The sequence below is a fragment of the Tauraco erythrolophus genome, chromosome 2, assembly GCF_009769465.1.
Source record: "Tauraco erythrolophus isolate bTauEry1 chromosome 2, bTauEry1.pri, whole genome shotgun sequence".
NCBI classification, from domain to species: Eukaryota; Metazoa; Chordata; class Aves; order Musophagiformes; family Musophagidae; genus Tauraco; species Tauraco erythrolophus.
The window spans coordinates 9,938,441-9,952,527 of record NC_141466.1 but is presented as its reverse complement, the minus strand read 5'-3'; the positions used below and the strand labels follow the sequence as shown (position 1 = coordinate 9,952,527).

The following is a 14,087-nucleotide window of genomic DNA, read 5'->3' as shown; positions in this document are numbered from 1 at the left end:
AATGACTGGAGAGGAAAGAGTTTATGTAGTTTGACTAGATCATGCTGATGTAAAAGCAATTTACATTACTTTGGGTTCTTTGCTCATGCAAAGGACAGCGTACAAAAAAACTGTTGAAAAACTAGTTCCTTAAAATGTATCTGTTGCTCATTACCTCCCTTAGGAATAATAAATAATGAAACACTCCACCTATTTTCTTTCATTTCAAAGAGCTTAATGGAGGGGGAGCAGTTTGGAGAGGTATATTAATGTTGTGGTTTTCTCTGCTTATTGTAAACAGTATTGGTAACTGTGATCCAGTATAGTTACAGTTATAGTTATTTGTGGCCGCAATGGAATATATCTGTAAATGAGTTTCAGAGAGGAGAGGGCATTCGTGATACAGGGGATAAGCGATTGTATGATTCCCGTTAAAACACAGGTTTCTCTTTGTCTCTGGAGATTTTCTTTTATGCTATTGAAGAAAAACATTGGTAACTTGAGATAATTCTCCATGAATGCACAGTTATGCACGTTTTTCAGGTCAAAATAAATATATCCTTACCCACTATTATTCCCACTGAAAAACTTTGTTAGTGATCTGACTTCCTGACTGAAGATGTTGTGGATATTTCCATGTTCTTGGCATCTACACAGAAGGCAGGAGTGATACATGGAGATAAATGTTTTCTTTGCCTCTGTCACCAAATGTACGGTAGTATTTGCAGTACTCTGCCACTTAACATAATTTCTGGTTTATAATATATTAAAAAAATAATTTGAGTCTTCTTACTGTGTCTGTCTTCGATTACTGCAGGACCTTCGTTCACTTGCATTACTGATTGTTGAAACACACAACAGATTTTACATGGACTATGTCTGAATTGTGAAGCTTTTTTACAATGACTATCGGACAGAGAAAACATTAAATATTAGATCGACACTGTTCTCTCCATCACACCCCCTGGCATCCTCATGTGCAAACTCACAGCACTGCATCTTAAAAATACTAATTTGCTGTGTGTTCTGCTTTTCTAATGGAAATAGCTCTTCCTTTCCTTAGTTTCAGTTTTACCTCTGTAGCATCTAGATGTTAGTAGGTTAAAAAAGACCCAAACAAAATGAAACTGCATCACTACCATATGCCATTCTGCAATTGCGAAGTATTGTTAGTGGCTTGCATTCCGGCAAGCCTGTAAACAGAAATAAACCTTGATAAATCAATTGAAAAGACAGGTGAAGTGGACAGTAATGAGCATTGATTACATGCTTACATTCTGTTTATAGTGATCTTTGATGTGTCTCTGTCCTGTAATGCTTATTTATGGCCACAATGCTGAGTCTTGAGATTTAAACAAGAATGTTTCATAGAATGATTTCAGCGTGATGTGATTACCTTTTAATTGCTTAAACCTATGTTTTTTCTTAACAGCGATAAAGTTGTAACTGAATTTGGCAACTCTTAGACATTGCAGAAAGCATATGTCTATAAATACAAATACAGAAACAAAACCACTTCTACTAATGGAAAATACTTGAAAACAAACTTTGCAAACATGTGGCTGAAACTGCAGCTTAGCAATTACCTACTAAGTTATGTGGAACTTAGAGTGCCTTTTAAATTCTATTTTCAAAGTCTCTTCTGGCGTACTGCAAATAATCTTTTTTCAGAAATGTTAATGGCGAATTTATTTCTGTAGTTAAAGAGTTTCAATGGAATCTGAGGCCATACTGCATTTTTAGGGAAAAAAATCAAACGTCATATTTACTGTTCCTAGTTTCGTAGCTGTTAAGAAATTGAAATGAATTTATAATTATATACTTACATGCATTTTAACAATTTGGCGATTTTTTCAGATTTTCCAGATTGCATATGTTATTGTGAAAGCAGCTAACTCGCCTCGACCTGGGAATTGGATATTAGAGCGTTCGCTGGATGGTGTAGACTATCAACCGTGGCAGTATTACGCTATCACAGACAGTGAGTGCCTGACACGCTACAACATTCATCCCCGTCCTGGAACTCCATCCTATATAAAAGATGATGAAGTTATATGCACTTCTTATTATTCCAAGATCCATCCTCTGGAGAATGGAGAGGTAAGATCAGATGTTATTCCAAGTACCATAAGCTGGCAGAAAAAAAAGGACTTTTCTTAATCGGCAAATATCTGACTTGAGTAGAGAAAGTGTTTTGGTGTGCCTGAAAATTGAAGAGATAGTCTATTTGCAATTTAAACAACCTGATCTTACGTGGTCTTTTATAAATGCATATGAGGCAGGCTCTAATAAGCATATTCTACAGAGTAAACCAAGAGGTAAGAGAGTTATTAGATAAAAGAAGGCCCTAGTACTTTTAGACAACTTTAGGTGCGTGAAATACGTTCCCGTGTCGCTTGTGAACAAAGGTGAGAATACTGGGAAAAATCATGGACTCAGTGAAGTGAATAAAAGACTTTTCTTTGAATGGCATTTTCAGTTCCTGTGTATAAGCTGGGATATTAAATGGTAATGATTTTACTCAGAGTTTAATCTATTGCATTTAAGAGCTTGTAACCAATCTTCTGTCCCTGTGTATGCCTGTCCATTCTTCTCCTGTCAGGGGCCTCTGCTATTTCATCATGAGTCCAGGCACATGAGTCATGGACCAGTTCATTTACTTAAACTGAGGCCATAGAAAAGATGCAGTGGAGGTGAGAATGAGGAACTGTGGTTGAAAGAACAAGGCAAATGTAACAACTGTAGCTGAAAATACAGTATTTTCAGCCACTTAAAATGAAGAGAGGGAAAGCCATATGCACCAAATTCCAACAACCGTATATTTTTTACAGGTTTTTTTCCAACACTTGCTTTGTACAAAACTTGATAATTTGAGGAAGTAACGTGACTTGCATGTGCACTAGGTCTGAAGTATTTATTTATTTACAGATTCTTTGATGTCTAATGATGTTCTCTGAAATTTTAGACTCAATATTTATCCTTCTGTTAATTTTTTCTGTTCCACTTTTTTGATTGTTTTTCTCCATATAAAGAGATACAGACTTACTCTTTTGTTCCCCTACGTGCAAAGCAACATTCACATACAAAATTGTTAATACAATTATTTTTGAGTACTGGATATGGATATGGATAGTTTCATTATGTTCACAGGCAATTTCCCATGCCAGCTGCAAAACCAGAAAAACAGAACTTTCAATGAAAATATCTTGCTGATATACTTTTAAAAGATGTAAGCTTGGATCTAAAGGAGTCTCATGAGTTATTAGATTTGAAATCAGTTGCATATCTAGGAAAAATCATTGCAAATACTTTGTGTTTGTAGTTGTATAGTTTGTAGTTGTATCATTTGAATGGGTATTTGTTCTTGTAAATCTAGCAGGAGCAGATAAAGTGATATTAGAAGAAATAATGCATATATATCTGCTGTTTTCAAAATGTTTGCAACTGAGTGCTTTTAGAGAGGTGAGCAGAACACGAGCTAGCATTTTATCACTTACAAAGAAATGTGATACAGTTTCTTTGGGACAACATGTCTGCACTGAAAATATAATGTCAAAATAATTATTCCAATAATTAATTTAATTTACAGTGTTCAGTTTTTTTGATTATCTGATTTTCTTGCAGATAGGTACTGATTTCAGTAGTCTGCTGTCCTCTTGGTTGAACCAATACCTCTTTGTATTCTTCAATGGCTGAGTTAAACAGCAAAGGGCTTTTATTCTGCACGCCAGTATATATCTGTGACTGAAACATTGGCTTAAGTCTTGCTGAAAAGAGTGCAACTTAAATTCCAATCTTAAGTGTGCAATTAATAATTCTTAACTGGCCTGGTGTGCTGTAATTGGTGTTCTGTCCTGAACCTAGTAAATGACCAGCATCTGATAAACAGTTTCTTTAAATGGGAAGAAGACTTCAAAGGGAGAAATGCATCTGTTCCATTCCACCTGGAAAAGGGGAATTGTTAGATACGGGCATGCTCTATGGAAGGCATATGATTTAGGCCACCCTAAGTTAATCTTACCTCCCACAGGTAGGTGTTAGTCTGAGATATGGCCCTAATAGAGGGAGAACATTTTGAAATGTGAAGTCTAAAGCTTAACTTTTATAGTGATTTGAGAGTTCCATTCCACATGAATTAATCAGTTTACATTTTAACAATAATCTTTTCATAAGTAAACACTTGTTTCAACGGTCTGAGTAGCTATAGACTGCGTTATAAAATACGTAGCATTAACACAGAATTAACCCAGGTTAATTCTTTTTCATGTTTCATCAGAACGTGTAACATGAAAAATAGTACAGTTCATACCAACATCAGATTTACTTGCAGTTGTGTTGTACTACTACATTAGTGTCTTTAGGTGAATAATTGTCTAGTGGCATCTTGTCATCTTAGAAAAAGCAGAATATGTTCTTTTCAAGTATACTTTCAACGAACGATTTACTCAGTGACTTTATTGATTAGAATATTTCCAGAAATATTAATTCTAAGCAAAACATTTTGAGCGTTTAATAGTGTCACTATTTGAACCAATAATATTCTCTTAGCCAATTACAGGATTAAAACCAACAACAAGAAGAAGACAGTGAATAAAAAAACCCCTATGTGATTTATCTTCAGGTCAGTGTAACTAGCACAAATTTGAGTTCTCTCAGTTGAATGTGAATAAACAATCTGTAGACCAAGAATTATTTGCAAAAAATAATGGTATTGAATATTTTAATTAATTAATGGGAAGTTGCATAATGACAGCTGCTGAATGAACAAAATGGAGAAATTCTCAAATAAGGAAATTTCTCTTGAAAGTGTTGACTTGAATGCAGAAAGATTATTAGCATTCTATTTTCCATACTGTCGAAGATCAATGATACCTGAAAAAATCATAGAGACACTGGAGTGTCTCTCTAGCACACTGGCAAAAGTGGACTTTTAGCATTTATATTTCTGATATGCCATCAATAAATGTAAATGCAAAAGTTTCCCAAAATATTTCAGAATGAAAAAGCGAATTCCACTGTCTCAGTGTCCCCAAGCCAGAAAAAGAACTGAAAGAGATTAGTTATATTAATGAGTTACTCATTAACTTTTACTGAATTGATGTTTCTTGCTTTAATGGTAATTTTTTTTGGCACTAACTGAGAAAGAGTCGTTTATAGAAGGGGTAATAACTGGCGGGATGAGGCTGCTATTTCCAGGTAAAGAATAATGCCCATTTTGTGATATTTTCATCTTTACTTAAACACCATATCAGAATGATATTTCTTTTTTTCTTTATTTCCTCAGACGATCATTAGGTTGAGAACTAAAAATTAGTGGGTTACCATAGTGATTTTTGCTTCATTTCCCTGACAGAGGAGCCTCTGATGTTTACATCTAGTTTGTACCTTTTTTATTAAAATCTTTCTTCTTCTAGACTACGATTTGTGTCACAGCTTCTTTACCTTAATGACTAGGTCTGGACATAACTGTCACTGTAATTTTTTTCTTCTGTGAGATGTATGGAGGTTTCTTTTGGTGAATGCTTGTTTGAACGAACATGTATAGTATTTGTATTTCGATATGTGGGAATCTTCCCTCTTGCTTGCAAATGTTTCAAAGCTGGACCCTCTGAAGACTTCAGGTGCTTCAGTTGATCACTGTAACATGTTGGGAGAATGTATATCTTGTCAGAGAAAATGACACATTTTGCCTGACCTGTAGTTTGATAGGAAATCAAATAGGAGGTTATACACTTAGAAAAAGTATTCTTCAGACATATGTAGATTTAGACTATTTTATATAGGCTAGGAGAAAATATTTAGATGAAAAAGAATTGTTTTGTTGTTTCTTTAGTAATTCTCTGTGCAAACAGAGATGGAAAGTCAAATCCAGTGAAGACAATGGGAGAAAGTTTAATAAATCTGATAGGAAAGTATGGCATCCAGTCATTATTACCCAGCTGGATTGAGTTGAGATAATGAACTACTAATCAACTCAAGGTACCGACCCTGCCTACAAGAGGCAGGCCATTTCCTCCTGGCTGTGGAAGATGCAACAGCGTCCTTGGTGCCGCAGCCCAGGCTGGTGAGCAACAACTGGTGACCCCGATGTGATACATCCATGAGACCCTGGGAAGCCCTGACTCCCTCGCCAGAGCCGAGAGCCCGAGCCAAAAGAGCCGGAGCCGGGAGCCCGAGCGAGAGTCCTTCAGAGAAGAAGGTAAAGCCGCAAGCCCCGATGTGGTATTCGCGGGAGGGAAGCGTGCTGGAGTTGGATGGATGGGCTGGGTCTCTGCTCACCTTAAAGCCTTTGTGAAAACAAGAAATGCTAAAACAAAAAGGGGGAATTATGGCATCCAGTCATTGTTACCCAGCTGGATGGAGTTGAGATAATGAACTACTAATCAACTCAAGGTACCGACCCTGCCCACAAGAGGCAGGCCATTTCCTCCTGGCTGCGGAAGATGCAACAGTGTCCTTGGTGCCACAGCCCAGGCTGGTGAGCAACAGGAAAGCACTTGCTTTTACTAAGAAGTCAAGAAGAAAAAAAAAAACATATTCTGGGAAATGTTTCTCTGCAATGAGGCTTTCTAGAAGTATAAAAACCAAGAGGAGGGTGTGAATTTAATTTCCACTTTATTAAATCTTAATTTGTTGGCTCCCAGGTTTGTATTAGCATCATCGCATAGAGTAGTTCTGACAGAAAGTTGTTTTTCAAAAAATGTAATTGTTATTGTTGTGTGGAAGATATGTAAACTTACAAGGAGAAGAAATTCCTTCCTTTTCGTGGGCAGAATCTGTTTTCAGAAGATGCTGCCTCAAAGGGTATTTCTGCAGTTGAGTAGAGTTTACATTACACAGAAGGTACAAGTACTGAGTGTTATCTGTTTGGTAGGCAGATTTAATGTGAAAAGGAGGGATTAAGAGAGCAGAAGCTGAAGTGGCTGTAGATGAGGAATACTTTCACTTCAGAAGTGTTTGTGTGTATAAGCGTGTGGGTGTAGCCAAGGGAAAAATCTCTTGGCAGGACACAAAGATAACACTGGCCTCTTTTTCAATCCCAGCTGCCCTTTGCCAGAACTATCAGATGCAGGGTGTTCTCCTGAAGTTCTTGCTCAGGGTAGTATTGCTGTCTAGTTTCTACTTCCTGGTTATGTAGTCTGCACTTGTTCTTAACCTTATAGAGACTATATGAACAGGAAAACAATGTTGAAACCCTTCCTAGATGTTTCTGACTCCTACCCAAGACAGAGAGATAGGTTAGAGATCTGTTTATGCTGTTTGGCTCTTCAGGAACACATTCAGCTTACCTTTCTTGTAGTCAAGGAGGATGGAAGTTGAAAATATTAACAATGCCAGTACTAATGGAGAGGTTGCAAGGGGATGGCAGTGGGGAAGTTGATTTAAGCATTCATTTATCCCGATCCTTAATGAAAGCTTTTACATTTTTTTTCTGTATCTCATACCTCCCCATCACCAAATACACTTGTGCAATGGTGAGCTTTTTGGTTTTCTATTACATTATTACTTGTTTTGTTGTATTACATATTTCATGGAAGAATGAAACTGAGATGTAGATCAGCTGTACCAGGGTGGTGTGAACATCACTGCCTGCTAGTTGCTGCAATACTGATTTGGTATCATGACAAGAAATCCATAAATGTATCTCTGCCACAAATTGTAACTGATGAAGAAAGCCATATATTTTTAATTATCCTAATGAGGCAATAGAGAGGTGAAATTTCAGGATTCAATAAATATTTCTTAGTACTGAATAAGAGAAACAATCTCTGATACTCCTGTGTGAGATGCTTTTCATACATTATTTTCAGTTGCTCAGAATGATCTTTTTTGATATTTAAAGATCAAAAAATTGAAAGGTATTAGCCCTGTATTTGAAGGAAAGTAATCTGATTCTAGAAATGAGAAAGCCACCTAATTGCAGAATGCCAAGTGTACCAATTTTCCAAAATAGTTGTCTAGGTGCTTCGGCTTCAAACACAGCCCTGGGTCTTGTTTCTTTTCAGCAAGTGGCATTTGTGAAGCAATCGATGTGACTATCAGATAGTCATTACCAATATAGTTATATCAACTATCAGACTATTATTAAGGAGGTAATATAGTTGCACATCTGCTACTTACATGTTTCTGAGTAACACAGCCCAAATGCACTTTTAAATGACTAATGAGTGTTAAAGCACTGGGTTACTTCAACAATGTCAACCTACTTTCAGCATTATATTTACTATGTAGATTTAACTAAGTAAAAAAAGAAGTTATACCTACAGAGGAATACGCAATATTTTTGTAACATTGTTTTTTAATAAGTAAAGCAGTGCCTGAAAATGGATTTAAAAATAACTTAGATTATTATACAGAGCTGTATTGTATATCCAACACTTTTTCGGCTCGTGGGATTTCCTCATCCTGATGTGTTTTGCACTTGCCATACTGCTGATGAATCTGTATTCCAAATACTTTTCCATCCTTACCTCAGACCTCTCTGGAGTTCTTGCATTCCTAACATCCTTTGGCAATTAGTTCCATGTATGTGGTACCTGTCGTACAGAGTCACCTCCTTTGTTTCATTTACTTGGCTACCACTGGTTTCATTTGATGAACACAATTCTTGTACTGGAAGATTTGGTGAGCAGTCACTTTCCTCATGTTATTTATCATTTTACAGATTTCTGTCATATTTTTGCTTAAGTCATCTATTTTCCAAGCTGAAGAGTTCTACCCTATTCTGTTGGGCTTTTTATACAGAAGACATCCATTCATTTCAGTACCTTCTTGACCTTGTCTGAGCTTTTTCCAGTATGTATATGCTCATTTTAAAATGAGGTGACAGTAGTACTCAAGGAGTGGGTGAATCATGGATTTATAGTGGTCTAATTATGTTTTCTACTTGCGATTTCCTAAAAGCTTACTTCTGACATGCTATTTTGAATTGCTGCTGAGCATTGTTGCTCATTGAAGTCCAATGTTTTCTCTAGGAAAAAATATGAGCAGCTTACCCCTAAATACTGACTCCTTTTCCAACTTCAGGTGTTAAAATTCCCACTTAGTTTCCTTTCTTTTGCTGGTGCTTTAATCCTTTTTCACCTCTTTGTAATCTGCTAGATTGTATGTATTTCTTCTCTATTTTTTTCGGTTAAAATAATTTTTTGCTTCAAATTTACTTCTTCACCTTATAGAATTCTGAGAGGTTCACTTTTCTCACCTTTCCTACAGTTCTTAAAGGATTAAGATGCCAAAGCAGTGATTGAAGGGCGGATGTTTGAAGCGATAGTACTAACAGATCATCTAAGAAAATTTCTTGAGGGGGAATTTCAGACATTGATTCCTGAGCAAGAGAGAATACTAGGCATTAGGTTCAATTGGCGCAGCCTCACCTTCAGTACTGGGAGCAGCTCTGGACTCCAGAATTTAAGAAGGATGTGAAGGTCCTTGAATGCATCCAGAGGTGGGCATAAAACTGGTGAAAGGGCTGAGGAGCATCTGAGGACTTCGGGTTTGTCTGGTTTGGAGAGAAAGAGGCTGAGGAGTGACCTCATTGCTCTTTACAGCTTCCTGAGGAGGGGACATGGAGAGGGAGGTGCTGATCTCTTCTCCCTGGGATCCAGCGATAGTACGCATGGGAATGGTTCAAAGCTGTGCCAGGGGGGATTTAGACTGGCCATTAAAAAGCATTTCTTTATCAAGAGGTTGGTCAAACACTGCAACAGGTTTCCTGGAGAGGTGGTGGATACCCCAAGCCTGTCAGTGTTTAAGAGGCACTTGGGCAATGCCCTTAATAACAAGCTTTATCTTTTGCTCAGTCCTGAAGTGGTCAGGAAGTTGGACTAGATGATTGTTATAGGTCCCTTCCAATTGAAATAGTCTAGTCTAATTCATCTTCCTTATTTGTGGTTGTTTTTTTTAACCCATATCTAATATTAAATGAAAAGTACTTGGCAAGATTTCCAGAAAGATCCTAACACTAATACCTCATGCATGTGAAGGGTTTCTGAGATGACTAACTGTTGATCAGCAAACTGCATAGTAGTATTTCCATGTTCACAAAAATAAAAATCAGAGACCGAAAGACTTCGACAAGAGCTGTCGGTGTGAACAATGGCACATAAGGTTCTCTGAGTCCCGATGCTAGTCTTTAATAAGAAAGTTCTTCCTGCCTACTGCATGGCCATAGCCAGCACTAAGGCTGAAGCAGGAGAGTTACGGTGGGAATTAAGTAACCTGTCTCCTTCCTTTCCCACAAATGAGTTTTTCTCTCACTGTTATTATAGTGATGAGCATGATACTGAAATGAAGGTGCTTCAGTGATGCTCCTTCAAACACTTACCTCTTACTCCTCCTATGACGGTAGCAACGTTAACTGTGAGGTCAAAAATACAAAATACTGTTTCTGTGGTAGTAAAGGCTAGTCTGCATGAGCACACTCATTAGTTTTCATTTTGTTCAATCAAGCAGAAGTTCAAAGTGTGTAATAAACATGTGAGGAAGATACACAGAAACAAGTTCCTTGATAGTACTGTTTAGTTATTTTGTTCGCTTGCCGTACTACTTGAGTGCTAGTGCTCTGCCCTTTTAAACATGCCTCTGTGCTCTGTCTCAGCTCATTTTGAACCTCCCTCACCTGCCGGTGGTTTGCTGTCTGCTGAGCTAGCCTCAGGCCAAGGGTGCCAGGAACATTGAACTCTGCTACTTCCCAATGTTTTCTTGCTAGTTTTCTCCTCTTCATACCACAGTGCTTGTCCTGTTCACTGTAGTCTCATTAGTTCACAGAGAATCATAGAATCACAGAATGGTTCGGGTTGGAAGGGACCTTAAAGATCATCTAGTTCCAACCCCCCTGCCATGGGCAGGGAAACCCTCCACTACACCAGGTTGCTCAAAGCCTCATCCAACCTGGCCTTGAACACTTCCAAACTAGTCTTCCTTGGTACCCTCGGAGGATAGAGGATCAGATTTTTTGGAAGTAGTCAAAATTGAAATGTATTCAGTTGCAGACTTAAGATTTTGTGATGACTTTTTTCCTCATAGTAAATGATATAGATGCTTCAGTGTTTCTAATAAAATTTGCTAATTCTGAAAAAGAGTTTGTGGATTGAAGTGTTGATACTGCCTTTATAATTCCTATTTTAAATTTGATCCTCTCAGCACCTAAACTGCATTCAGCATATTAAATTTATTGTGAAATCATTTTCTGGAGTCTGAACTGTCAGTTCCCCTTGAGTAACAGTGATAGGTTTCTTTTCAATAGCATAAGATGTAGAAAAGACATCTATACAGTAAAAAGTAATGCCAGTAATATCTCTTTCCAAGCCCTCAGCTGCAATCAACCATGGCATTTCTCATGAGTATGCTAAATTTCCATATGTTTGATGTGCATCTCTGTACATTTCCTTAGACTATTCGTGGTTATGGCATATGTTGTTTGGTGCCGGTATTTTGTTGATATATTATCATTGCAAAAAAAATGGATGATATAAAAAACTAGGCAACAATCTATTGTTTACAGATGAAACTGTTCAAAAATTTAAGCTGGTTCTACTTGCAACATCACAGTTTGGGCCAAGAAATTAGACAAAGACTAATGAATACAGTCTGAGGTAGAAATTCCAAAATAGGTTTCTGTGGACAAACCTTTTTCAGCTTGACTTCTGAACAGGGAGAATAACAATAATTTTAAATTATTCAGATTTTTTTTTCAAAACAGTGAAAAAGAAATTTTTATTTTGATTGATATGAGTTGTTCCATGCAATGCAAAATGAAAACTTTTTATTCTGTAATTTAAAATTATTTAAAAAATGCAGAGACAATGAAAGCAAATTTCACAAAACTGTGAATGGAGGACATGCAACAGTCTTTTGCCTAGAAAGCAAAAGAAAGCTTCAGCTATTAGCAGTCTTATCAGATTCAGTCCTTACATCCAAGAACATGTCCTGCTTCCCAGACTTTTAGCATACTTTGAGTCAGGCTGTCTAGCCAGGTGGTGTAGCTTCATTTTGTAAAAAATAATAAATCAGGTTTTCTCTGGACTGAAATCCAAGTGTCCCATCAGCTTAGGATCATTCTCATCTTCTTGCTTTTCTGCCTTACATGCATAGTTAGTATTTTGTAGTGATTAGTACTGGGGATGGCCAACAGAATCCTTAGATAAGTGGTGCGTATTATTAAAGATCTTTTCACTGAAAGGTCTTTTGTGAAGACTGTTTCTCATTTAATTGAATGTTCCACCACGTTGGTGGTTAAACAGTCACTGGTTGACATTCTGAATTGCGTCATACTTTGTTCTCCCTATCGGCCTTGGTTTGTATTTTGTGTACTTCCCTTCCCACTCCCACCTTCTGGCTACAACAGCTTCAGGAAGTCTTATGGTCAAGCTGTGGTTTTGGGTATCGTCTTTTTGTGTATGATTGGTCTCAGTGAAATGACTGTGATAATTCTACTTGTGAGTCTCCTTTTTTTGAACGTTTTGAAACCATAACTTAGCCTAAAAAGTTACTTGTGTCTACCAAGAAAGAACAGAATATGGATTTTCTTGAAGAATTCTGGCACATAAGCTTTCCAGTGGTCCAAAATTTCCCGTTAGAACAACCGTGAAAGAAAGAGTTTACAAAAAGAAATAAAATAGGTTTGAGTTTGGACAAAGATCCAGGTCTAATTCATTTTGTTGCTTTTTGCTTTTTGTCTTTTTTCATTTGATATAGTAAAATTAAACTTGAATAGGTAATTTGAAGGGGAAAAAAAAGACATTTAAAAAATTACTGCCAAATAAATGGATACATTTTATGAATTTCATGTACACAATGCTATATCTCCTTACTAATATAAAATTATTAACATTTCCAGATTTCCTAATAGACATTCATAGATATGTAAAAGAAAAAAACAAAGTAAGCACTTGGCATACATGCTCAGTATCATAGAATTTTAAAAACATCTAAAATTTAATTTAAGACAACTTTATTTTATTATGCATGATGAGTATAGTCTTTGCAATAATTTATTCAAATTTGTAATTAATCTTGCAAGTCAGTAATTTTATGGTTGCATTATAGCAATATCCACTCTTAATTTTTGCCTGAGAAAAGAAAAGGAATACTTACAGTAATTTTTTTAAGTTGATAGTTCATACTGAACTTGAGTTTCTGATATTTAATATTATAGAAAGAAAGAGTGTATATAAAATGTATCATGTACTTCTAAATTATGCACCAAAGAGGAAGCAACTGTGGAAAACTCCATATAAGTAGTATAGCAGTCTCCCATTATTGTAAAAACAAGAGGAAGCATATTTACTGGTACATCTGTGTGGGCCAAGTTGGAATGAAAGTTTCTTTTGTGTAGTTAGTCAGACAGTCCGCTTTTCTATCTTGGCATGCCTTCTGTCCCTGAGCAGAAACTCGTGTTGTAATTTCTACCATTTCTGAAAAAAAAAAATAAAAGCTGATTAATCATATGAATCATAAGACTTGAAAAGTAATAAAGTTGCAATATACAAAGTACGTACTACACAGAGCAGTTTTTCAGTTTGAAGAGCCAAATTGATTAGATGATTTACCTTTTTTCTTTAGCATCCATCATTTATTGATCATAATGCTTACTGAAAAGAGATGAGTGTTGCACATCTTTATGTAGATCTATGGTAGTTTTTTCCAAGTCGTAAAAAGACGACTTAGGCAGGCCTGTAAATGTAGTTTATAACTCAACATACTCTTTTGGTGTTGCGAAGGGAAATGGTATGCCTAAATCTTGGTATTTATTTGTAATGACTCAAAGGTGTCTTCTTGTTGGGTCTGGTAGCTGATTTTTGGAGAACACCAGATTTCATTCCAGCAGCGAAACAAGAACACAGGGTACTTGGTAACTTGGTGAGGTTTTTTGTCTTCTGCTTTATTAGGGGAACTGAAGAGCCCCAGCAGGTGCTTGTTTTGGGGGTTGGGGAACTGATACGTGAAGACCTTACCTTACCCACACAACTGAAATACTTACAGAAAGTTTTGCTTAAATTAAACACTACTTGTAAGGACTTGATGCTAAGTAAAACCACAAACATTTATTTACTTTGGCTATTGCATTTTCTGTAGGGTTATTGTTCTGAGATGAGAAAATTATATCA

General features: G+C 36.6%; 1 protein-coding gene across 1 annotated transcript in view; it reads left to right on the top strand.

Moving 5' to 3' along the window:
* The window catches only part of LAMA2 (laminin subunit alpha 2), a 303,089-nt gene that overhangs the window by 32,568 nt on the left and 256,434 nt on the right, over positions 1-14,087 (top strand). The window contains exon 4 of the mRNA XM_086631963.1: positions 1,837-2,079. Coding sequence (XP_086488089.1) covers positions 1,837-2,079 — 243 coding nt within the window. The remainder of the gene's footprint in view (positions 1-1,836; positions 2,080-14,087) is intronic.